General features: G+C 40.0%; 1 protein-coding gene across 6 annotated transcripts in view; it reads left to right on the plus strand.

The window, feature by feature from the left end:
* enox2 (ecto-NOX disulfide-thiol exchanger 2) overlaps nt 1-27,387 on the plus strand; it is a 206,680-nt gene that overhangs the window by 109,686 nt on the left and 69,607 nt on the right. For 5 of the 6 annotated variants that reach the window (XM_023958990.1, XM_023958993.1, XM_023958992.1 and 2 more), the window contains one exon: nt 23,114-23,245. In XM_023958990.1, coding sequence (XP_023814758.1) covers nt 23,114-23,245 — 132 coding nt within the window. Of the gene's footprint in view, nt 1-563; nt 586-23,113; nt 23,246-27,387 lie in introns of those variants that run through there. The other variant, XM_020706420.2, reaches the window with a different exon arrangement.

Raw genomic sequence — 27,387 nt, forward strand, 5'->3', positions numbered from 1 at the left:
TCATTTTTGGTACCCTCTATCTGGGATCTGTTTTTTAAATAAATTAAAAACCTCTGAGACGGATGTTATTTTTCTTAAAATCCAATTTTCACAGCAAATTTTCTGAAAGTTGATCCCGTGTGAGCAGCTAAATGTCTGCCTTCTAACATCGTCTGTTTGCTTTTGTATTCACCATAGACCCGCTCTCAGCCAAAGTGAAAAATTGAAGACTTTTGTGGATTTTAGTCACGAGCTGTCACAAACCGACTCTGAAAAATATGACAGCCAGGAATAGAGGAGTCTTTTTCTGCAGGCGCGCTCTTTTGAGACGGTGATTTTCCTTGGGTTCTTCCTGTGACAGTGTTGCACTGACAGTTGTTCCTCACACTCTCTTGAGGAGAGCTGCCAGGATGAAGAGGCGTGGCCAGATAAGAGCCATGCCAAGTTCACCGAGCTGTTGACATTTTCTTGCGGCGACTCCCGTGGCTCTAATTGGCTGAAGCTGATAAGGTTCCTGTGTTGTAATGGCCTGCTCCTGATAAGATGCTGTAACCTGCACCCGTCAGCAGCACGGTGAGGGGACGGCAAGCCAGACAGGATAGGGGGGTAAGGCCAAATCCTGACCTAGCTTCTCTGGGGTTTAGGGTTTTTATTCTTTACCAGGGAACTGAAATGTATTTAGTCAGAGAGTTTCTTAACATAACATAGGTCTTGTAATTAAGTGTTATAAAATTAAAATACTTTTGATGGTTTAAGCTACACCTGGTGAAATAATATGTAGATAAAAGATTAAGCATGTTTTTCTAAAACTAAGGCCTCAGTCACAACTAGCCTTACAGATAGAAGCGGCCTGTCTGTGGGCAAAACATGGTTAAATCCGTGGGGGCATGTAGGTGGCCCACGGGAAATATTAAAGTTGTATCCCGCCTGATTTCGTTTTTCCTACAAACATGCTGTGATCAACAGCTCCTAGCAAACACTATGTATAAAAGTTAGACATTGGTGGAACATGCATGAAAAGTTTCTCCGAGTTACGTAGAATGATCGTGGAAAGTCACAAATTTGTGAATGCATCTCGCAAAAATTACACACAGCGTGTACGATTTATGTAATAATTGCGTATAAATTACATAAAATGCGCGGAAACTGGCTAATCCTCGACCAAAAATTTTGAACAGTTCAAAACCGAATTCACCAGCAGTAATCGTCGACGGAGATCTGCACACATTGACGAATGACAAACGTAAGAGACATTTAAGAATTATCTAACTCACACATGTATCACGGAAAAACAATATTTTATATGTGGAAAAGGCACAAAATGTGACTGTTTGACATGGCCTTAATGACCAGAGTGTTGCGTAATGGCACTGTACAACAGCATTACCTGTATATCACAAGTGCTTACAAATACCTCACAATACACTTACCACAATACACTACGATCCTCTATGGCCTCAGACAGCCCAAAAACCCACAACACCTGTATGGGTCCATATAACTCAGGCTTAGCTCTCAACAAGCTGCATTTTATGATACAACTCTTGTGTATCTATTTCAACTGATGACCAACCAAGGAGGTAATCTGACTCCAGGTCCTTCTTTATCACATATCCAGACCATTTCACAATAAGAAACCTTTCCTTGTGATTACCCATGTTTTCCAGAGAAAAGGCCTTTTAACTTCTTCATTTCTTTGAGAGAAAATTAAAACCAGTTCCCTCCTGTTCAATGCTGGGAATTAGACCTAAAAGCATTTTCTGAACTTTCTTGGGGTTGTCATGGTGACAGACCCTTTAAGTTACCAGAGAAACTACAAGAGGAGTAGGAAGAAAAACACCAGTAAAATCTATATATAATGCATGCTATGAGACAGGAACGTATTTCAATAATAGTGTCAAAAGTTTAGCATCTGCGGGTTTGTTGAAAATCGTTTTTTCCCCTTCTTCACCAATTGAAATCTCATTTTCAGGCTGCACACATGTTTTGGGTGGACTGAAGTAACCTCTGAAACTGCCGATGAAGACATTTTTGCTCTTTTGTGTTCTTAGTCTCTGAAGTTTAGTAATTAATACACTCAGGACTCCTTACTCATTGAAGTTTTGTTTTCTCCTTTAGCTTCACTTCCTCTTTGCCCACCTTGAACTGCATCATTCTCTGGTGTCTGTATCATTTTTTTATTGATCTCATGGAAGTAATTATGCTTCTGTTTTTAGTTAATGGAATGCACAGAGAGCCTTGCCTGGTAGACATACCACTTGATGTGAAACTTGCTGGTCTCCCTAGGGCTTTTCTCTAATGGAAGGGTGCGTGGGCGTGCGTGAGAGAATTTGAGACCCGTGCATTTACCCACAAATGGTCCTAAGGGTCGGACAGGAAACCACGTCCACGTCAGTTTCTCCAACTATGTAATTCGACAAAAAAAAAGTAAACATGCGAAAACCTACTTTAGCGAGCTGCAAACCTTTAAGTAGAAGTAGATTATTCCGTGGACATTCAATTTATTTCTCGATGAAAAGTTTCAGGCTAAGGCTGCAAGTTGTAGTCTCTCTGCATTGCTTTGCTCTGGGCTATCACCAGCTGTTTATTAACCATGACCACCCGAGACGTTTTTCTCTCCAAGCGAAGAATAATGGAACCATTCATGAACACCTGGAGCGCTGTTACAACGACAAAGAGTGACAATTGTACAGTTTTTCTTTATTTCTTGCAGGTCTGGCCTCTTGTTCTGACAGTTTAAGCTTCAAAGGAGACTGAGAACACAGTTAACGCAGGACTCTGGGCTGTTTCTCCTTCTGCTAACGGTTGTCAAACTGTCCTTCAGGCGTCGGTAGACGCTGTCAATATGCGCCTCTCCTGCTAAACAAAGATTCCACTTGGTAGTGAGGAGTTCTTGTTAAACAACAGATTTCTTTCAGGGCTACAGACTAAATGCCAGCTGTCTGACAGCACAATTCAACTATCTAGTGTTGCTTCGAGCTGTAATATTGAACTGCTTCTTGCTTTAACAGGATATAAAGTACGACAGGGTGTAATTTGGCTGTTGAATGGATTTAAAGAAATATCTCTGCCTCTGAATTTCAAGAAAATCAGGAAAGTCTTCTTAGACTCAGATTATTAAATACCCACTCCAATTAAACTGGTGTTTTGGGTGTTTTAACATGTTTTGTGGCATTTTTATCAGGGATGATAGAAAATTAGGCTTAAAATTGCTTTTTTTCCCTTCAAACTGTTGTGAATCAGAAACAGACACAAAAAAAAGATTGTAATTGTGATGTAGGTGCTACAATCAGCAGGCCTCAAGTTCCCTGCTCCGCTCAATTCTGATGCATCCATTTGCAGATGACTAGATCCATGTATGTCTTTGTTTTCCTTGTCTGAGCTGGCATCTGGCTCAGAGCTGTACCGTTGGAGTTTTGAGAGGCTATAAGCTACAGGAGGAGTGTGTAAACAAAGGGATGATAGGAAGTAAAAGGAGGCTTGCTTCATACCAACTCAGAGGTGAATTTCTAATGAACTCCTGCCACTTTGCCAAAACTATGTCCTGGAAAGCAACACAGGTTTTTTTTTAATTGGGCTAAAAACGGCATCATTGTAAGTAAAAGACCACTTTTGCAATAAATCAAAAGATGATTGGAGGGGAACGTTAATAAAGGTATATCGATCAGTTTGGCAAAGATTTTGAGTTGATTGTTCAATACGGTTATGGTAGTTATTCTCTCAATGCATGGATGAATGTCTCATTATTTGCAATGAATTGATCTGCTCAAGGTGTAGTCTTCATTTTCAGTAAGCCTAGGTCTTCACTTCTTCTTTTAAGTTTTCTTTTTTTTAAATTTTAATTTCATGAGATCCTCCAATTTTGAGGATTTTTAATCTCAGCTGTTCTCAGGTGTTTGCACCACTTGGTGAACGGCACAGCCTTTCATAACTCATTAAGTGGTCTGTCCTTTTCTGGTGTAGATGTTATTTCTTCATTTTTCAACTTGAGCTATTGCTCAGCTTGTTTTTCTGCCAGCTTGGTTTACTTTGATTTCACTCAGTTGATTACTTTTGCAGGAAAGCTTAGAGATACAAATGACATGGCATGTACATGAACGTAGTCATGTCAACCTTTGCTGATAAATGTACCATCAGGACATTCAGTGAGGTGTCCTAATTCAAGACCTGATCAGGATAAATTGCTTTCTGTTCACATTGAGGCTCATTTTATCTTTGCACTCTGAATTTTTTTTATAATTTTTTTTTCTTTTCCACTGCAGTACAGCCTTGAAAAACTAGACTGTTTCGTCGTTGTATTTTTTTTTTGTATTAAACAAATAGCCGGGATAGGCTCCGGCAGCCCCGTGACCCCGAAAGGGACAGAACGGGTTTAGAAGATAAATAAATAAATTATTTTAGTTTTTATTATGCCTTTTTTTTAAATACAAATGTTAATGGTCACTTTTCAAGTTTGTAAGATGTAAGGCTTTAATGCAAGGTTTCCATTTATGTCTACTTCCTGATTAGCAGGATTGTACTTTCTTGTTGGTTTTTTAAACTGTAAACTTGAAAAACCCTTTTATTTCCCCCTTGTATTCAAGTTATAAAAATTAAGGTAATTGTATTCTCACATACAGTACATGTAGGTCTGCTTCTGCAAAATACTGACATTATTGAAAGTCAAATGATGAATTCAAAATAGGAACGTAAACCAAGAAGTGGATACATGTTTCAGTGAAGACAGATGATTTGTTCATGTGACATTTTCCCGTTGACTAAAATTGCTTATTGTATGTATCTATTTGGACAATGGTCACTGTAGTCCAATGTAGGGTTGGGCGATGTCCCTTAAATTGGCCGTTGACGATGTTTGCTGTCAACCATCGGGATGGACGATGACATCGTCGGGGGGGGGGTATTTTTACATTTTTTGTTCTTATATAACTGCTATTCGTTTTTTTGCTTTTTTCATTTTATTTCCCAACTAATGACTAATCCGCGATGATCCAGTATAAACTGAGGGAAGTGACTTTAACAAAAAAAGTAACAAACAAAATAGAAAAGAAGTAGTCCGCTCCCGCACTTCACTAGTGAAGTGGACCGGTGGAGTGCGGACTTAAAGCTTTGTGTTTTATGGGAAGTGGGGGGGGGGGTACATGAGCGGTATGCAGTATGCGGTATGTGTGGGAGATTTAAGACTGCGATCCGTCCCGCAGCTCTAGGGGTACAAGCAACCGAACTCAGAACCGGGTCTAAAAGTGTGTGTCTGACCACAGCTCGGATCGTCAGCACACACACAGCGGTTTGAGCTTCAAAGCAGAAATGTCGCTCAGTCCTTAGAAAACATTCAAACAATCACGCGGATTTGTGTTTCCAGTCGTGTCCCGACTAAATAAAGGCTGATGTTATTCTTACATGTTTACGTGCAGCCAGCAAGCAGCACCACCCAAAGCTAATGTTGTTAGCCCGTGTTAGCATACTGCTAATCCTGGCTTCGTTCAGAAAAAGCACTGACCACACGGATTAAAATTCAAATGATGAGCGAACAGGTGTTTCATAATAACCGTAACATTATTAAAAGCACGTTTAGAAGATCGTCTCGTATATTACCGAGCTGACATGTCAATGTATATAGCCGCTCTGCGCTGTTTAACATTGTTTTGTATTGAATTGTTACATTCAAAAAAAAGTTGGAAAAAAAAAGCCGCTCGGCGGAATTTATATCCTTCCGTTTTTCAAACCCTACTGCGCATGTGCGAATGATTTATTCCGACGGAAAGTGTGACCTTAGTGAACGTTTTTATATTCTGAAAACATTTTTCTGGGCCCATGTACACGGTTGGATTCTAATCCGACCATTGATCCCATCAAGATATTTTGTACATGTAACCGCGGCTTATGGTGTCGACGCGCAACGTGGCGGGGGCGTGGCATCACGATGGTGGTCTCTCCATCGGGATGTCAGTCACCCATCACGATGGACGATGATATAGTCCATCGGCACAACCCTAGTCCAATGTCCAAATAGATACATGCACTTTGCCTCGCTTGATTGAAGAAGCCAAAAACCTGAAGACTTCTGTAGAGAAAGAAACAGCGATTATTTTTGTTTTTCATTCTATTTGTCAGAATAACTATTCTTGCTCTAATACTTTTTTTTACCATGATCTTAATAATCCTAAATTTGTCATATTTATTTCTTTGGTGCAAGTTATTCAAGTTATAAACTGACCAATCAGATTCCTCAATAAAAGCATGTGATCTCCATTCCGATAACAAAATGTGACGCAGCGCCGGATTGGACGCCCATCTGCAGCTGGGGCTGGGATCACTCCTTCTTTGGCCATAGGTGGTCTCACGTTGAACGTTCAAAATGTTTCATTAACAGATTCTTACAAACCCGCTTTCAAGTGGAAGGGGTGTGGACTTCTCACCCTCTCACTCCTGATTGCCCAGAGGGGTTGCCATAGAAACTTTGACTAAGACTGAAGGTCCGTACACACCGGGACGAATATTCGCCAGGCGTTATTCACCAGCGTTTTTCGCCACGTGTTTTGTGTTCACACCCAGGCGATTTTCGCTGACGATGAGTGGAGTGAACATGCAATTTCCTTCCCTGACATTAGATGGCGCTTAATGTAAAACAGAAATACTCCTGTACACAAGGTGGCGCTGCGCAACTTTACGCTTCTTAAAGTCGCTTTTCACTCAGAAGAAGAGAGCAAGTATTTACACGCTTGTCAGAATCAAACAAAGAAAACATGAATATTTCAAGCACCAGTAGCTCCAACTGGTGCTTGGTTCGGGGATGTTTTAGAATGTCCGTCATTATTGCTTCGCGGCTGTGTAGACGCTACTTGGCGTCTATCTTCTTCGCTGGTATGTGTGCTCAGCAAGGCAGTTTTGTGTTTGAGCGCCCCCAAGTTGTGTTTTACTGTAACTTCAGAAGCTCCAGACACGTGAGCAAAAGCGCCATTCTCATTGGTCGAGTAGATTTCGACGCGACGCGTCGAAAAAAAAAAACGAACCCGAGGCGTTTTTTTTTTTGACGCTTTAACGCCTGGCGTTTTTTCGCGTCGGTGTGCACACTCTCGTTGGTGCCCTTTGTTTAGTCACGAGGCGTTAAACGTCGGCGAAAATCGCCGGCGAAATTCGTCCCGGTGTGAACAGGCCTTGACTCGCACCAATCACTGCTTACCCACATTGTCTGGTTCCAAAATGGCAACGCCCGTTTCACGAAAACAATTGCGACTAAATTAACTTAATTTGGTTGGAGCCGGAAATAAATCATTTTTCTTATAAAATGGTTTCTTAGTCCAGTTCTCATAGATAGTCTCTTGATAGCTATTTTGCCAAAGTTCTTGTTTTCTCTGATGGAGCTCTGTCAAGAAAAGTGCTTACAAGATTCAGTTGCCTGCAAGCTAATTTCAGGCTGTTCAATATAAAGTGTCCAATAGTTTTTTATTCGTTCTCTTAAAACCTGATTGATGTTGGCTGTAAATGCATGCAGGAATAAACATAGCTCATTGGGTAGCTTGTTTAGATTCACTCAGCTATCACTAATTGTTTGCTCAGGTCCCACAGGACTCAATCAAAGTTTCATCTTTCCTTTCTCACAACCCCGAATGATGAAATAGCCTCTTACATCTCTCCCACTAAGATTAATCTCCTGGTAATAGTCTGCTCCTTTACATCTACACCATCTTATTTCACTGCTTACAAAAACTGGGCCTAATGATCTGACCACTTGGTATACTTTAGAAAAATATTCCATTGCTTTTGTGTTTTTTTTGTTGCTCGTTCCAAAACAGAAAACTTTGGCTATGTCTGAATTCCCTCTCTATTCAGACGACATGATCACTGTGATTTTTTTTCCTTCCATTTTTTAAAAGCCAAATACAACGTCAAAGATTTATCAAAACAAGTGTTTAAAAATAAAGGAAATCTTTTTTTTCCACTTTTGAGCCAGATGTTTCTTTGGCAACTTCTGACACTGTTGGAAGTCCACTTCCTTCCACTGAAAGCAGGCTTGGGAGAATCTGTCCATAAGGGTAGGTTCCAGCTGCCATCTGATTGGTTCAGTTATAACCTAGAGTAAAAAAAATCAGGAAAAAATGAGGATTAGTAAAAACATGTTAAAAAATGTATCAGAGCAAGAATTATTTTTGCTCTGATACAATGTTAACCTTCAAGTTTACAATCTGTACTTTCAAGTTTTAATTTCTTTTTAATTTTAGAATTTTCTTTTCAAATGTCTGTCTTTCAAAAATGTTATTAACTGAGCTGATCCTGATTTGAGCCCGTGGAGTTCATACGCACATTGAAACTCTAATTCCATCTGTTGGATTTCCAGTTCTGCTGCAGGTTTTCCTGAAAAAAAAAAAGCATGAAGTGTGAAGATCATCTTTTTTCAAAATGAAGTAATTCCGTACGTTGTGAAGTGCACTTAAAAGAAGGCATTTCTTAAAGTTCGTATCTCTATTCAGGTAGTCCAAAATTATTAAAACCTCTACAATGTGCCAACCCTAAACTAAGATAGCTTGTATTTTCTTTCATCATGATCAAACTTGGGAGTTCTGAACGTGTCTTTGCTTCACCTCCAGGCAGGTGGTGAATTTTTATGATCGTTTCCTGACCAAGCTTGAGCTTTTACAGACTTGTGAAACATGTAGTGCTGCACAGACTTAAATAACTTTGCATCAGCATCACCCGGCATGAAAATGTTTGAGTTTTGTGCTTTTTTTTGTAATCCTTTTTTTTCTTCTTCATCTTTTATTTGTCCTTCCGCCCCTACATATCAGGATAATCTGCTCTTGTCTGTCACCTCTCTGGGCCTGATAAGGCTGGGAAGAGTCACGCTCCCATTGTGGAGCAGATGTTCCTCCTTGACAGCGTCGACACAAAGCCACAGACCTGTGCTCCCTGGGGGAGAAAATAAGGCAACAGAATTTTGACTTACTTTACCCAATCTGCCTACCAGGAAAAAGTCGTCAGTCTTTGACGTGAATACGGATTTCCATGGTGTGTCACTGCGTCTGAGTCTTTTCCTGTCACCGCCAGCTGTCATTTCATGCATTTATACGTGTTTAGACCCCAATGAGCAGAGAAGACTGTTTGCTTCTCAGAGGACTGATTATGATGCGTGTTTTGGGGGAAAAAAAGACACGGCTGCAGAGCTTTTGAACTCTGAAATGAAAATCAGATGATGAATTCAAATAAAGCTTTTATCTGCGCCTGCTGAACAAAGCTTGTCAGAGTCATGACCTGCAGGTTGGAGTTTGTTGATTTTATTATGCCAGCGGTATTATCCAGTCTCCCTTTGTGTGGCTGTTATGCCAGGATAAGAGTGATTTGATCATTTTCATGTGGAAACCAGGGCAGCTTTTTTGATCCCAGGACTCAGTGCAGTGATGATTGCAGGTCGGCCCTGCACCACCTGCGTACTCCGAGGCAAAATGGCTAAACCGTAAACACATAAAAATCCTAATACCAGTCATGTTCATGGGTCAGGACATGATCAGCCATCAGAGTATTGTTGTGATGGTGGTAAAATGGAGAATTAACCATTTGTGGACAAGTAAAATTGAATCACTGACCTAAAATTCAATCTGCTCAGTAGGATTTACTCTTTTTAGGAAATGTAAAGTGATTGTGTTTGATCAGGGCTGCACTATGGTGTAGTGGTTTCTACTCCAGCCCTCATAAGAAGAATTCCCTGGTTCAAATCCTGGCTGGGATTATTCAGTGCAGAGCTTGCATGTTCTCTGAGGTTTTCTCTCACTTTGGTTTCCTTCCACAGTTCAAAACATGATGCACAGCTTAAATGGTGAATCTGAACTGTCTGTAGGTGTGAATGTGAATGAATTTAGCAGTGCAACAGACTGGCAACCTGTCCAGGTTGAACCCCGCCTTCGCCCAACTGTAGCTGGAATAGGATCCAGCAACCCAATGACCTCGATAGGGATTATGTGGGTTCAGAGAAAGGATAAATGGATGTCTCCTATTGTATTTTAACCAAGTTTTAATTTGGTGGGAAGATTTGGTTTCAGTTTTAAATGTAATTTGTTTTGTCAAAGCTTTACCTTTTTCAATTTAAACTTCAAGTTTCTGAGACTTTTATTTAATTAAAAGAATGAATGAAAAATTGAAAAATATATTAAATCTTACTGAATTGTAAACTGAATTAAACAGTGTGTGTGTAATTTTAATTATGTATTTTGGCAACCCGAATTTAGTGCCTTTTGACTTCTGATTGGAGTTAAAGGTTTTTTATCTTCATTTTAGTAATATAAAACTAAAAGTGTTGCTTTACCTTGCCTTCTGCTCATAGTTGGGCTCAGATTGTTTTCTTTAAATACAGATTTTAGGGTCATATAAGCCACACTCACCTGTTAGCTACTCTAAATATTTATTTCCTTTTAACACTTGTTCTTACTGGTAGTTTCCTCTTTCAGATTTGAGGATAATTCCTTTGTGCTGTTTTAGATGTCTAACATTTGATACATGGAAATGTAATAGCTTCTTTTATGTATGAGTTCATAACCATCAGCCCACGGTTTTAAATAGCGATTATTTGTTTGGCTGCTGTGAAGGTGCAGAAAAGAAGGACAATTTATTCTTCCTTCTCAAACAAATCAGATGTCTGTGAATAACATGAAGAGATAGCATCACTGCCGATAAGAAAAGCATACAAGTGAGGATGTGAGAGCAGGAATGCCTGTGAGATGTTTAACATCCTGCATGATAAGAAAGTCAACCCGCGGTGATAAAAAAAGAAAGTACTTGATCTCCTGTAGGTTTTCCCCAGTCGATAGGTTCACAACACTTAAAAGACAACAGTTATTAAAGGATTCAGACTCGGTTTCATGGTTGAAAAATCACCTGAACACTTTGTGAAACAGCGGGGGGGACATCCTCTCCAAGTTTCTTCCCCACCACAAGGTCGGACCGTCTTCAGGCTTTCTTTGTGATCCTCAAACCTTCGATTTGTCGTCGTCTTTTCTGATCCTAATTGAGACGTGTTGTAGTGTAACACTCAGGGCACTCTTGACTGTGCCTCTGCTAATCACCAGACCCCTTGCAGCTTTGTCATAATTAACAGATCAAAAGAGTGCAGAGAAGGGCAGCGATGCATTATTAAACAGATACTGGAGGAGCGCGCACATGCAAGTCACGGGAAAAAATAGTCTTTTTAAGAGGTCATATTTTCTTTTAAGAGCCTTTTCATAATTCATCACAATTGTCCTCCTAATAGGGTTTTAGATTCGTGCAGGCATTCTGGCAGGTCTCCTCCTTTTTTCAAACATTGTCTGAAACTGCAGGGTGTGACATATGCTCTGCACCTGGATCTTTAGTTATAGTTTCTCGCTTTCTGTTCGGGTGTGCATTTTTTTCTGACATCTCATCCAAAAACACTGTTCTCAACTCAAGACTTGGAAACAACCCAAACTTAGATTTTCTTTTTCGTTTTTTCTTTTTTTGGTTTACCAAGACGACAGGTGTGGAAACTTAATTATGCTCATCTGTCTGGTCAGGATTTACTTCTCATTACTCTGGACAAGCTTGTTAAATGCAATTAAAGTGCTCTGCCTCTGTCTTAAGGACACACAAGAAAGAACACAATGCATGCTCAATGCAGATGAACACTTCTGAATGACAAAAAAAACAACAACAATGTAAGGCTTTTTTTCTCCGGCTGAAAATATAGTTTATCTGATAAACCAAAGAAGAAAGATGGACTAAAATTCCAAAAATTTAATTCTGTTTTTATGAAGAATAATTTTGTTTTCCTCTGAGAACAGTAGCACAATGAAAATCACAGAATAAAGTATTTTTTAAAGAAAGATCCTACATTTATGGACATAACTACCATTTTTGACGTATGCATGTTTTTGACATTTTCCTCATTGCAAAGACGAGAAACATTTGTCACAGTGAGATTGACTTTTCTCCTTAGCTTATTTAATGTCTATGCATAGATAGTTCTTTAGTTAATTCAGGTGATCATTTGCACAGGATCATGTTAAAAAAAAAAAAAAGTGAACACTTTTCTCGGTTACATTTTTATTTGAAGCTTTTACCTGAAAGAAGTTGAGCAGGTTCTGAACAGAGAGAGTGTTCCCGGCGGTTTGTCGTTCTTAGGTTACCATATCGTGTCTTCTGGCCCGGATACAACATGTGTTTGAGAAGACAGTCCCCTCTGGCAGGTCATAATATCTGATCAGCTGCAGTGTAGGTTGAAGGCAGCTGCACTCTGCTTCACATCTTCTCCCTATCCTCTGTTTTCTTCTCTGTCTCATGCTGTGAAATGTGTGTTTAATATACTGGAAAGAATAAAATCCTGACCATTGCTTGTATATGAAGGCTGGACTGAGTGAGCCCTCCCCTCATTCCCAACAGGAAGTATGCGGTGGCCAAATTCCCATAGACTTCTATAGAGAAATAAACAGCTTTTAGTCAGTCATCATATTTGTCAGAATACCCATTCTTGCTTTGATACTTTTTAAGCATGCTCTGGCTAATTCTAATTTTTTTTTTGGTGCAAGTTATTATGTTATAAACTGACCAATCAGATGCCTCAATAGAAGTATGTGATCTCCATTCCGATAACAAAATGGGATGCAGCGCCGGATGGGAAGCCTATCTGCACCTGAGATCATTCCTTCTTTGGCCATCATCCGTTTGCTCTGCTGTTAGACAGGACAAGTAGGAAAAGAAGAAAAATGTAAGTGATCTCGCATTGAATGTTCAAATCATTTGATTGACAGATTCTCCAGAGCTCGCCTTAAGTGATAGGGGTGTGGACCTTCAACAAGGTCACTCCTGATTGGCGAGAGTAGTTGGCATAGAAACGTTGACTCAGACCAACTCAAACCAGTCACAGCTTACTAATGTCATCTGGCTCCAACATGGCATTGTCAGTATCGTGAAAAAATGGGGACTGAATTAACTTCATTTCATTGAAGCCAGTAGTAAGCCATTTTCCATGTCACACTCACTCCATCCAGTTCTCTTTTACAGTCATTGATCCTAACTAATAGGACCTATTCATTCTAGATTTGCCCCACCAGGGTCCAATTACTGAAAATTTAAACCAGAAAGTTTATTTTTTTCATTTAAACTGAAGTTGAAATGGAGAATAATGGGCAACCTGTACTTGTGGACCTTTTTATGGAATTTATAAGTGATAAACACCATGACAAGAGTTGCAGACAGACACTTTAAGGCAGGGGTTGGGAACCTATGCCTCGCGAGGCATACCTGGCTCTTTTGATGGTCACATGTGGCTCACAGACAGATCTTTAATTATAAAAAAAAAAGTTTCATTAGACCAGTGCTTCTCGGGCAGGGTGCGATGCCAGGGGGGCGCGCAGTAGTAGCGGTGCTTGGAGAAAAAAAATCTGCACCACTATCAGTTTCCTATTATCTGTTATATCTCAGAGTTTGTACCAGCCTGGAACCTGCGAATTGTTGTCCCTGCAGATGTGCGCTCTGGTCTTTGAGAAGGAGCCGCGTGTTTGATGGTAAAGGGGAGGCACGGAGCCTTCATCTCTTTTAAGGTTTTTTATTCTGGTTACTGTAGGCCGTATCCAACGCTGTACAATTTGTTCAGCAACTCCTGAATCTCTCTCGCCGAGAGCGCTCCCTCCAACCCTTTTATTCCCCCGCTCTCGCACCAGCCCTCCTATTCCCCTTATTCTGCCCATAGCTGAACCCCATTGGTCCAAACTACCCAACGACAAGCTGAGCGACAGAACTGAGGGCCAACCAGCATCTCTGCTTGATGTGTTCAATGAACTGCGACCCAACAGCCACCCAGTAAAACTCAGTCCGCTACAATAACAATGTTATTAAAAAAGGATCCACAGACTTATTGAACTTTATAAGTGGTTAAATGACATAACATGCACACATTCAAATGTATTTTTAGTTTTAAACATATTGTATGACTCTCGCGAAAATTACATTTAGAAATACTTTATGTGGTGTTAATGGCTCTCTCGGCCAAAAAGGTTCCAGACACCCCTGCTCTAAGGTTTCTACTCTTCAGGGTTCTTGCCGAATGGGGGCTTTTAATCCAAGAACATAAGGGTCAGCTCTCTTAAATTTCTTATGTGAGGATTTGGGGAGGTCCAGGACGCTGGAGGCCATGTCCATGACGGTTCTTTGTAGGAACATGGATGCGGACCTCCTCCCCTTCCTCCCAGTGTTCCTTTATCCTCCTGTCTCTGTGGAGTGCGTCAAAGCTTGTCTCCGTAGAGACAATTTTATTACAGTCAGTAAGGCCTACACACACTTTACGGTTATAGCTATGATTATAACTCAGCAAGGCCATTTAATCTGACTGCTGTCCTTGTCCTGGTACACCAGCTCAGGGGGGGGACATTGATTTATTGATCAAAGTAAATCTATTCCTCTGCAGTAAGGGGTGATACGCTACCGTCCTGGATGTCATTATTGGGCTTTATCCAGTTGACCTGTAACTCTGGTCATCATGTGTGCTGTTTTTTGTTCAAAAGTGACATGGATCTTTTTAATTTCGGGTTTTTAGGTATGCAGCACATTTTCTGTTGTGTTAGTCTTTTTTGTCATCTTTCCCTCATTTGCCTTTTTTTAATGTTTGTGAATTGGAGGCTATGGCCCTCTTACGCTTAGCTAAAGTGTAACCTCCTCTACCCTTCACCTCTTTTTTTCTTTTTTCACTTTCCTTGAAGCTGGAATCTGGATTTTGAGAGTTTTAGCTTATAAAATATTGACCTTTTGACTTGATGGAGCAGAGGCATGCCTAAATGCAGATGCGCTTTATGAAAAATGAAGTACACCTCTCACTTTTTTCCTAATGAACTTCAGAGGACAAGTAGAAACTGGTCCTGTTGATCAGATGCAGAGGATTAAGGGATCATCAAAAGTGTTAGTGCTCCTGTAGGTTTCCTGGTTGTTGCTGCTATGCTTTAACAAGCTGAGTCATGTGGCATGCTTGACATTTCTTTAGCAGATGGTTTGATCAAAAGTGACTTACAAGTGAGGAGCACACAGAGGGGGACTGTGGGGTTTGGTTCCCTGCCCCGGAACACTTTGGACATGAGAACCGGAGAGGTCTGAGATCAATCCAGCTGCCCTCCAGCTGAAGGACAGCCACTCCACCTCCTGAGTTGCTGCTTTGAGCTACTTGTAAATAAATGATGACTCTGTTTATTGTGTCACGTGTGTCATGTGTTGCTGGAGGTAAGGTAGTATTTTTGATATTTTGGTCCTCACCAGAGGGTTTGTTTTATGTTTTTTGCCCTTTCAGCAGTGAAGAACATCCCTCACACTTGAATGTGGCTCCCATTTCTTGGTTTGGTCTGGCCTGTCTCTCAAATGGAACCCATTATTTCTTTTGTCTCGCCCCTTCATCTCTTTCATTCCCTCTTGAATTTTGCTCTCCTGGGCTTGTAATAAACCTTTGATAAGCTGGTAAAAACCCATGCGCATTTTGGTCTAAATTACCCCACCCCACCCTTCCGCAGGGACTAATGGCCAATGGGCCTTTAAATGACTTAATATCCTAGCTGCCCCCAGGGGGGGGGGAATGGGCTTTTAGGAAAGCTAAAAGCTGGCCACAGCCTGAAGAGAATCTGAGAAAGAGGAAAGCCTTGGGCTTCCTGGACACCATATGAATCAAAATAACGATGCTTTGATCGCCGTGGGCAACGCTCTGAATGCAGATACGTGTTTTTCAGAACAAGGATGTATAGCTGAACGTTAAAATATCCTCTAACATCTTTATACTTCTTCATGTGTGGCAGTTTGCAAGAATATTTTACTAATTTTCCTCAAACTGTGTTCAAATTATAGGATTTGCAGTGATCATCTTTGCGGTGTTCATAAAAAGTAACAATCAAAATAAAATAAAAAGTCTGATTGTTTGTGTTTTAACGGTTTGATTGTCTTGTAGTGTTTTTGATGCAAAACAAGTAAAAGAGACAACAAGCAGAGTCAGGCTGAACACGAGTTCAGCTGCTGGTTGTTCAAAATGAAATGTGACATAATCAGCTCATGGTACTTTGAGCAAACAGCTAAAAATAATTTAAATATTTTAATAATTCCTGGAAGAAAACTGAGCGTTTCAGATTATTTTTAGTTTTCTGCTCATATGACCTTGTACGCAGCTCCAGAGTTTTGTGTATCTTTATTTGAGCCTTGTAGGAGTTTTTACAGGACTACTGCTTTTGCCATCAATTTTCTCAGAAATATTTTCTGACTGATGACATTTCACTCAGCGCTTGACTTTGCCAAGGATCCTCGTCTGTTGTTCCTAAGTGTAAAATTTGTACTTTAGAGGTTTCAGGAGCAGCTAGTTGCTGGCCATTGAACGTCATGTATTGAAGGGATGGTGCCGTGTAGCTCATGTAAGGGCCAACATGTGCAGAGTCGTGCTCTCATGGGGCACATTCTTATAAAATAAAAAGTGCTGAATGACTTTTGAGTAAAGAATGGAGTGAGTGTTAGAAAAAAAAAAGATGTGCAGCAGGAAGAGCAGCATTAGCCTCAAAACTAAAGAGTTAGCTTGGTGGAAAGTAGCTGAAAGCAGAGAGTGAAGCTACGGTCACATATGCCAAAATGCCACAGCACGGCAACCTAAATGCCAGTTTTTCAGCAAATCTGGCCATGTGGTGTCAATTGTACTCGGGCGGCGGTGTAGGCACCATAACCATTCGGCCTGGAACTGCCGTTCGGGGTCCTTTCGATTGAAGGTAACGTCACACTCCGGTAACCCAACTTGGATAAACTACGTAGTGTCGAGATCTGCTCGGGCTCTACAAATTTTCATTTCACGTTCCCTTTTGTAACCTAAAGTTATTTTCCCTCATAAATTGTGTCTGACAATATTCTTTGTAATTTTTATAAGAACATGTTGCCACAATCAGCTTGTTATTCCAGTTTAAGTTCAGCCGTGGCTGAAAACGTTGTTAGCACGGCTAAATGTTATTCTTCCGTTCTGCCAACAATAAAGCACTGGGCGCACCGATTAAAAAAACTATAAGCGAACATGCATTCAATAATAATAATCATAACAATAATAAAGGCACGTTTAGAAGACAATCTCACTTTATGTCGGAGTTCTGTTTGTTTACAACAGACTTCATAATATTTTCTTCTATGGTAGTATCGTAATTTGTTCAGACCAATCACTATCTGACACGTCATCAGACCAACATACAGCCAATCACATAATGTGACGTCAGCATTAGTCCCAGGACCCCGAACGGAAGTTCCAGGCCGAATGGTTATGGTGCCTACAGCGGCAGTCACATTTTTACACGCCGTGCTGCAGCTGCCGAGGCTTAAAGAGTTAAAATTCAACGTCGAGCAGATGATTTTTTGACATCAAACAGCCACTGACCTCACACATTTAGACATTAGCAATGACAGTAGGAGTCCTCGTCATCACCATTTCATTTTCACAAGGGAAATGAAGACGTTAATATATTGATTGGTCTACAAGTGGGTGCATCAGTATGGACCGCAGTAGGGAAACTTTGGCCCTCTCATTTTAGTTGATGCATCACAACTGAGAGATTTGTCCAACAGAATTTCTGAATCTGTTCCTGATTCACTCCAGTTTGAAGAAAAAAAATGCATGTTTAGACTTTTAAAAGAGTGTTTGATCAAACAAAACAGAAAATAAGTTATAGCAAATTCGTTCTTTGTCAGTTTCACTCCAGTAGTAGCATCAGCTTTTTTTAAATGAGACTTTTTGCTTTATTGTTAAAAAGACCCCATTCTGTTAACGCTACTGACATTTAAAGTGTGCTTTAAGTAAAAACAAAAATACTGTTTATTTGTGTCATCAATGGAAAAAAACAAAGGAGCTTTTTGAGTTCTTTAGAACATATAGATCATATACAGAAAAAAATAATTGATGGGCTGCACCCAACTCCAGAAATAACCAGAAATAGTCCGTTCAACTTTTCAGAGGGGAAATTTTAAAACGACTTTGCATGGTTGATCCAGTTTTTTATACTAAAAGTTTACTAAGTTTGTTTATTGAATGACTTTATGGGTCAGAAAGTAAACTTCTCATGACAGAATCCAGAACATTTTCATGCCCAGAAGAGAGTAATAACCCCTCTTATAACCATGGTAACCAGATACTCCGGAACATCGGCAGTAATCCTCAAATGGAGCCACTCTATATCTCAGGGGCCCTCCCCTGTTGAGCAGATCATTTCTTGTCTGAGTCTTGTTCCAGAAAACGAACACTTAATAAAGTAAGAACCTCCTACCTCCTTGTTCAGTGTCATGTTCCTGTCAGTCTCATTAAAAAAGATGTCGGCCTGTTTACTATAACGCCTTGAACACCTCAGCTGTCTCTTTGGATCATTGGATCATGTAAAAATATCTGATCATTGTTCTGGCTGTTAATTCCCACAATGCAATGCCAAAGTGTTTGTGTGTTAAAACCTGACAAAAGCCTTTGGGGGGAAAATCCTTTCCCTCTATTTCCTCTGCTCAAAGCCAAACGCCTTACAATGATGAACTTGTATCCAAAATGAGATGCCAAGTGTCTCATTTTAAAGCTTCAATGCATTTTTGTTTAATTTATATCATTGCTGCTACAGGACATATAGACATTTCTTTCAAGAAACTGGATTTTGGTGTTCTTTGTCTGTAGACAAATGTCACCAGCTAAAACTATATCAATAAATCCAATTGAAATTTATTTTGCATTTAATGTTTTTTTCGGCACAAATTGTCCTATACGCCGTCAGCACCTGTTTAAATTATCAACCACTATGCATTACAACACGTGTCAAACTGAAGGCCCGCGGGCCAAATGTGACTAGATTGTATGGAAAAAGGATTTATGCTAGAGTAACAAGCAAACATATGTTTTCTATGCAACTATAATTGCCACTTTAAAAATGTATAGTAAATGAATGATGAGTTATTTAACATTAAGGAGTAGTTGTGTTTATTTTTCATTAAATTTAGTTACATGTATAAGTTATATCTGGCCTTTTGAGGACAACCACTATGCTGATGTGGCCCTCTGTGAAAATGAGTTTGACTACCCTGCATTACAGAGTGGCAAACTGAGCTTAAAGACAGGGTTAACATTTATTTTTTGCTGCCACAGAAATTTTTTGGTTTTTTTATTGATCTTTTTGGCTGTTGTTGATCAGTGGGAAAAGGTTTTCTTTATAAATGACAATGGAAAGCTCTGGATAAAAAGGGAAACATGTTGGGTTTTTTTAGGATTTAGTTTTGATAACACGGTTATGTGTTCATTTCAGATTGAATTCATGCAACAAGGTTATTTGCAAGTTGTCCATAAACAATGACCCAGTCCAGCCCTCAACGTGTTTTTGAGTTTGACTCTCCTGAGTTAACAGATGTAACTTATTAATAGCTGGTATTCAAATCTGCAGTTCTTGGTTGTAGATCCTCTTTTTTGTAAGGCATGACTCTTCTTGTGCTGAACAACTTCAGTTTGTTTGGTTTCTATCAGTCAAATAAGGTTTCAACCCTTTAGACTCATTTTCCTAACAATGGCGTGTAGTGGTTAGCGTGGGTGGGTTTTCTGTAGGACCTCCGGCTTCCTCCCACGTCCACAAAACATGCTTCATGGGTTGACTGGTAACTCTAAATTGTCCCCTAGGTGTAAATGTGAGTGTGCAGTTGTCTGTCAGTATGTGTGGCCCTGTGATAGACTGGTGAACTCTCCAGGGTCAACCCTACCTACACCTTAGCTGACCCAGCTCTGGATGGTGAGCCACCACAGGAAGAAGCAGTTATAGAAAATCGGTGGGGATGGGATGAGCTTCAGAGAATACGGAACTTCAATTAGCCTTTCAGGAGGTCATGATCCTAATGTCTCAAACGCTTCTTTCGTCCACACTATGAAGTTCGAATAGTAAAACTGGAAAACTCAGAACTTCTTGTGCTTTTTAACTTGCTCAATACATTTTTAAATACTCTTTGACTTACATCAAACTTTTCAACAAATTCATGCAGAAACCAAGGATCAAAAAATAGTTTGGATGTTCAACTTATTCTAAAGAAATTCTTACAAATTGTAGAGCTTCTAATTTTGTATCAATGGCATCTCTTTGTTTTCCTCTAATCTGAATAGTGCGGTTGTTTTTTAGGTACAGGAACTTACTTTAACTGATTAGCAGTAGAAGCACTAATGCCCTAGATACGGGCTGTCTGCGGGCAAAAAATTAGCAAAGTCGTAGATCGCTAGTTATACCTGTAGGGCAGAAATGGTCGTGCTTATTTTTTCTATGGGCCCTCCATGGGCCCGGACAGCTGAAAACCCCACAGCACCCATACAGGGCAACCCCTGTCGGCATTAAATAAGAGCGTATATTCATCAGTTCTTATCAATGTGTTGTAAACTCCATTTAAGCTGCTGTTCCACAACTCAACACCACTCCTTACCTCCACTTTTACTTTTATAAAAGTGTCCTGGCTAAACAGGGTTGTCTCATCAAGGACCTTGTGAAGTCTTCGTCAACAGCATTATCCCCACAGTACACATACTCAGCTTCAACCCACTTCTCTATAGCAGTGATGGCTGAACGCTCAGCAATTAGGATCTCGGAGAAGAGAGGCAAAGAAGCAAACAGCATTATTACAAATCATCAGCTGTGTCGGAACACCAGCAATACCAATGCAGTCATGGCGCTTCAAACAGACACACGTATGTCTCAACGTGTTAGCCGCACGCTCTGCTCTGCCTCAGACCCTCAGTAGTGTGAAGTGTGTGCCGGGTGCAGCTCTTCTCATTATTAACTGCAGTGTTGGCTTTGGCATGGTGGACGAGGGCAGCTTGACTCAGCCAGCAGTCACAGCAATTTACAGGTCTGTCACAGAGGAAGAGGTCGAGCAGAGGAGAGAATTAAAAAGCATTTAGAGCTGTGAAATAAACTGCAGATGGTGGAGAATGACCTGACGGGGCAAGTATAAAGCATCCATGTTGACCTTACTTCAACGCTTTTTGCTATGGGGAACTTAAAAATATTAGCTAGTTCATGCAATACTCTTAAAGAAACAAATCTTTCAATTTAACAAAAAATTGATTTCTAACATAATTAATGGTTGCTAATCCGATTCATAGTCAATATTGGTTTATTATTGAACGATCCGATTCACTGACCTAAGATCGATCCAACACATCTTTAGCTAAAACTTCAGCCAGTGTGGCTCAGAGATAAATACCTGGTACTGAACAGTGCAGGGGAAGTTTTCCACATTCCTTGAATTTCTTTAAGATAATCAAGTGTAAATTAAATATTTACACTTAAATGTCAAATCCATTCACATTTTAATGTCCTAAAGTTCACCCCACTGTTGGTTTTCCACATCAAAATAATCGTAAGGGAACATTATTAGAACATTCTACTGTATGGTCACACGTCTTTACTAAATTCAAAGTGTTTCCACACATTGGACTGGAATGAGGGACTGATCATGTGATCAGCTTGATCACATGTGTGTTGTCTGCTGTGATGGAACTTGGTTGTTTTATAGTAAAATAAACCTACTTTGTTTCAATCCAAATTGTATTTTCCAATACTTACATAAACAATTTATTTCATTTTAAGAAAGATTTTATTATTTTATTAAATAGGTCAATTTGACCAACTTGCCTCAGAGAGATCGATCTGGTTGGATTGCAGGAATATAAATCGATTCATCACTTAGAGCAATTAAACATCACACGCCTATATATTATGCATTTATAATTTTTGGATAAGAAAGGGAAAACGTTTTTCTGATTTATAAAATTTAGCTACCAAGCTGAGTTTGTTTGTGATGTTTTGTGCCTCAATTGTCTTATTTTAGAAAATAATATTGCACTCTGGACTCCACCCAAAAAGAGCTGTGATCCTCCAAGAGAAGTGCATTGATATGAAGATATTGGTTGATACGTTTATATTCACATTTTATTATTTGTTTGTTTGTTTAGCCATATGGCACCACTCCCACTGGGCTCTTAGCACAGGTCACTGAGACAGGAAGTGTCAAAAGCCCAGGCAGTTGAAGCAACCAAGCAAACAACAACACCAGGAGGAATTGATTCTTCATGACAGCACTGTTGAAATCACTGTGGTGTGAGACAGACTGTGGGGTCACAGAACCCTCTCCTCTCCCCCCAGACAGCCAGAGCATAGACACGATTTGTTGAAAGGAGGCATCCAGAGAGATGCCTAAACAACCTTTATTACTTTTCCCTTCCACCCTCAATAACCTCTTTCCTGCTAAGCTGTTTTGTTTGGTCCATGACATGGCCTCTAAACTCTACCAGACACGGCGTGATGTGCCAGTTACTGTTACAGTCTCTAAAATAAAAATAGGAGAAAATGAAAAAGAAATACAGATAAAAAACTTTAACATTTAGATTCTGTTTTATTGTTTACAAATCTGCAACCTGGGTGGAGTTTTTACAGTTCCCCTTCAGTACTAAAACATAGCTGTTGAGGTGGGTTGAAATACATTGTCTGGCATTGTGATTATTGGAGGACCTAAAACATGAAAACAAGGCTTAATAAACAAACTTAAAGACATGAGGTAAAACATGAAAAAACTTGAATCATGATAACATTATGGATATTTACACACTGGACTGTTAATCTATAATGTTGCCCATGGAATATTCATTTTCAAAATATTCTCCACGTGGAATGGATCCGCTGAATAGGGTTTCTCAACAACATTTTTAAAATGGCCAATTGGACATAACCATGAATGAGTACACACATTTTTGCTCTAAAAAAATGAAACTTTTTTGTTCTTTTTTTAAATGTCCCTTTCACAGTTATCATGAACAACAAAAAGGCAATTACAATTGAATTTCCTTTTGTGGGAATCTTCAGGACAATGGACATTTTTGCAACCAGCTTCAAGTGGTCACTTGAGGAACTACAGCATTTAAGATTTTCAGGTTTTGAGTAACTTTTGGAAACTGAGTGTGTGGCCTCCCAGATGGTTTACCAGGCATAAAAGATGAACACAAACCATGGACTGAAATACTCTGAGTGTTAATTAAATGAATACCAACAGCTAGCAATAACATTTCTTGGAAAGAACTTGTAGAGATACTTGGCATTACAATAACTCATCTTAGGTTCCATTTTCTGTGTTTTTTTTTATTCTACAGAAGGCGTCTGTAACATGACCATGGATTCCAGCTCATTGACCATGCCTATGTCAGATCCCAATGCCTGGGCGACAGCCATGAACAACTTGGGAATGCCTCCAATGGGACTGACTGGACAGCCACTTATGCCAGGTACAACACTGCTCACACTTCACTATATCAGCATATTTTGCTGCCATTTTTTTTATTGTAACAAGACCAAACTGCATTGTTAGTGTGCAGTCTTACTGTGGCCTTGAAGGCTGTAAAAAGGTCCTGCCACATCTGGAACACGCTAAAAGAAACAGGATGAGCTGACTCATCCAGATGGTATTACATGGTGGTAATCAGTTATGTATGACAAACACAGACACGTTCTGACTGATGAATGCAGATGTGACTCAGCCCACTTACAGAGAAAAGGATAGAAAAGACCAGGAGGACTTGAATGAGTATTTGACCAAAGCTGGTAAAGATGCTCAAAGATTTTCTTTTTGTAATTGGTCACTTTTTCTTTCAAACGTTTCAGTTGCTCTTGTCTTCATGAAAAAAAGTCCCATAATGCCGGAAGAACTAGTGTGAGTCATTTGGATTCAGGCAAAGTAGGCTCCATTCAGTCCTACTTTATATAATTTAAGACTAAAGCCTCAGTTTTTTTCACTCTGAATGATTTTCACGGTTTTAAAACAGTAAAACTTGATTTTAAATTCACAACATTGTTTTTTGTCTTTTGCTATTAAAGCTTTGCTGCAAAAAATGGCAGACTATTCAATGCACACTACACTTTTTACAGAGCTGCCCTTTAGAAAGTGTAGTGTCCTGTAGAAAGCACACTACACCTTCTGCAGGACAGCCCTGCTCCCATTTACCAAGAAGCAGGATGGACTCACAGGGACTCAGCTTTAAGATGTAGCTCAAATGTAAACCTAAATAATCAGTTAGTGGTGTGACAAGCCATTACCACCTATCTCCAAGGTAACGCTCCATGCCATGGCATTAGCAATCACCTTTGTTTTGCTTTTAATTTTTTTCTTTTGGAAGTTTGAAAAGCTGATTCACTTCACTTAAACAGAAAATCAAAACTTAGTATGCTAAAACTAAAAAATATAATATATAAAACAAGTTTATAAAAAACTGAAGTTTGCATTAAAAAGTGAGTGTTGAAAAAATCGATTCTTGATTACTCGGCTAAGTGGAATTATAGGATAAAAGTCAAGTTTCGGATCAAAGCAGTAAAGACTTGTCATTATCAACCTTTAAGGCTTCAGGAGTTTGTGGTTGTCAGAGTTCTGTTGGGTCTTAAATGCACTTTAGTTTCTGGCTGTCATTGTTTGGATCTGGAAGCTCAGGTGTTATTTGTGTGCAACAGAGCTGAAGGACACTAGTTGACCTTGTGTTGGACACTGAAAGCAGAAGCTCCTTCCTTTTCTAAATCTGCCTCCCTCTTTCCACTGTTTTTACAGCTGTGCAACAAGATCAACCAATTTATTTGCTACTCAAGTACTAAGGTGCTACTTTAGCATAGCAATACAAATTGTAATTTGTTACTTTTACTCTAATTACAGTGTGGGGGGAGTATTTGTCGGTTTCTGATTGGGCAAGTTGTTCCACTTAAAAAATATGAGTTTAGTCCGTAATATTCACCATAGATGAACTTCAACTGGGAGGAAAAACAATGTGAAAAAATAATCCAGGAAATCACATTGGAGGATTTTTTTAAAGAATTTATTTGAATAATAGTGTAGCGGAAATGAAGATGTTGAGGTTCTCCTTGGGAGTGACCAGGTTAGACAGGATAAGGAACGAGTACATCAGAGGGACGGCTCATGTTGCCTGTGTTAGCGACAAAGTCAGAGAAGCCAGACTGAGATGGTTTGGACATGTTCAGAGGAAGGATAGTGGATATATTGGTAGAAGGATGTTGGAGATGGAGCTGCCTGGCAGGAGGGCAAGAAGACGGCCAAAGAGGAGATATATGGATGTCTTAACAGAGGACATGAAGTTGGCTAATGTTAGGGTAGAAGATGTCCATGATAGAGTGAGGTGGAAAAGGATGATTTGCTGTGGCGACCCCTGATGGGAAAAGCCGAAAGAGAAAGAAGAAGTGTAGAAAATAAATATTAAGGGAACTGACAAAAGTTTGACTCAATGCTTAGTAATGTGACTTTAACTGCTATTTTGGTCCATTCTTCCATGCAGATCTTCTCAAGAGCTGTGATGTTTTGGGGGTAGTGCTGGGCAACACGAACGTTAAACTCTCTTCACAGATTCTCTGTTGGATTGTGGTCCAGAGACTGGCCAGTCCTCCAGAACCTTGAAATCATTTTTATGTAGTCACTCCTTTGTTGCTCTGGTAATTTCTGGGTCATTGTCATGCTGGAAAATCAAGCCAAGTTTCATTCTTAATGCTCTTACTGATGGAAGAAGGTTTTTGTCCAAAATGGTAAATGGCGTATACTTATATAGCGCCTTTCTTCCTACAAGGACAAAGCGCTTTACAGTCACAGACCCATTCACCCAGTCACACACACATTCACACACTGGTGGTCGCTCCGCTGCCAAACACAGGCGCCCGCCTACCACCAGAGGCAAGGTGGGGTTCAGTGTCTTGCCCAAGGACACTTCGACTCATGGGCGTGCAAGGCGGGAATCGAACCTGCAACCTTACGATCATGGGACGACCGCCCTACCGCTGCACCACGGCCGCCACAAAATCTGTCCATTCATGGATCTCTTCATCCTTTCTTTAATACAGATGAGTCGTTCTGTCTCCTTTGCAAAAAGCAGCTCCAAAGCAGGATATTTCTACCCCCATGCTTCACACTGGGTACAATGTTCTTGGGATACAACTCTGCATTCTTCCCCCTCCAAACACAGCGAGTGATGTTTATACTAGAGTTCCATTTTGGTCTCATCTGACCACATGACCTTCTTCTAATCGTCGTCTGGATCATCCACCTGGTCTCTGGAGAACTTTAGACAGTTCTGGACATGTGCTGGCTTAAACCCTGGACACTTTGGAGCTCTGGATGGTTTGAATCCATGACAACAGCATGTGTTACTATAGTAACATTTGTTTACTGTGGTCCCAGCCAGCTCTCTTCAGGTCATTGACCAGTTGCACTGTGCAGTTCTGGACCGTTTCCTCACTGTAAGAATAATTTGTTTCCCACCAGATGAGATCAACCATGGAGCTCCAGGTGGGGAGAGATTGTCAGTAATCCTTGTATTTCTTCCATTTCTTAGCTTGATTTCTTCTCGTCAAGCTGCTTGTTTAATGTAGATTGGTTAATCCCCACCTTGCTCAGGTTTACAATCTTGTCTCTGGTGTCCTTTGACAGCTCTCTGATGGAGAGTTTGCATTCTGGCTGTTTAAGGGTGTGGACAGGTGTCTTTTATACAGATGAGCAGTTCAAACAGGTGACATTGATACAGGTAACAAGTGGATGACAGAAGAACTTCCTAAAGAAGAAGTAACAGATCTGTGATCAACACAACTCTTTCGTTGTGTTGTTTGTTTATAGGAGATACATATTTTCTTCTCTGTCGCACAAATAAGCTCTTTAAAAATCCTGCAATGTGATTCCTTTTTGACCTTCTGTCTCTAACAGTTGAAGTTTACCTAACATTGCAGACCTCTGACATCTTTTTAGGCGGCACAAATTGCAGACTTGCTGACTGCTGAGTGCTTTTTTGCTCCTCTGTATATTGTTCTAATTGCTTGTACTTTGCAAAACCCTTCAGCATGATTTACTGTCGAAACTGCTTCATGTTTGCGTTTTGCACTCCATTGCTCAGTGGCTTTCAGGTTTTTCTCTAACTTTATTCATATCTAAATATCAGTCTGACCTCACTACTCTTTCATTTGCTCTTTTACCCCAGCTGATTACATGGGGGGGAATTTTGTCTGTATAAAACCTCCCCATGTGCAGAACATTTCTGTTTAAACAAACATTGTAGCAGTGCGTTCCAGGCACAGTTTCTCTACTGCACTTTGTCAGCAGTTATTAACATACCTTATCTGTTTTAGCTCCACTGGGGGGAGCAAACATTTTCCTGAACACCCCGATATAATTTCTGCTTCTCTTTATTTGTAGATAAAGGTAATAGACTGTCTTGCACGAGCTGGAGCTGCTGCTTCTCACCCAACAGGGTATCAGCTCTAAATACCAATTCAATTTATGTGACCCAAATCAGAGCAAAAATCATTTAAAATAAGCCAAAAACCTTATTTGATGTCTTAAGATGTACTCTGCAGAATAACTGACTGGAACTCAGTAGGATAAGCTGAACTT

The sequence above is a fragment of the Oryzias latipes genome, chromosome 10 (assembly GCF_002234675.1).
Source record: "Oryzias latipes chromosome 10, ASM223467v1".
Lineage (NCBI taxonomy): Eukaryota > Metazoa > Chordata > Actinopteri > Beloniformes > Adrianichthyidae > Oryzias > Oryzias latipes.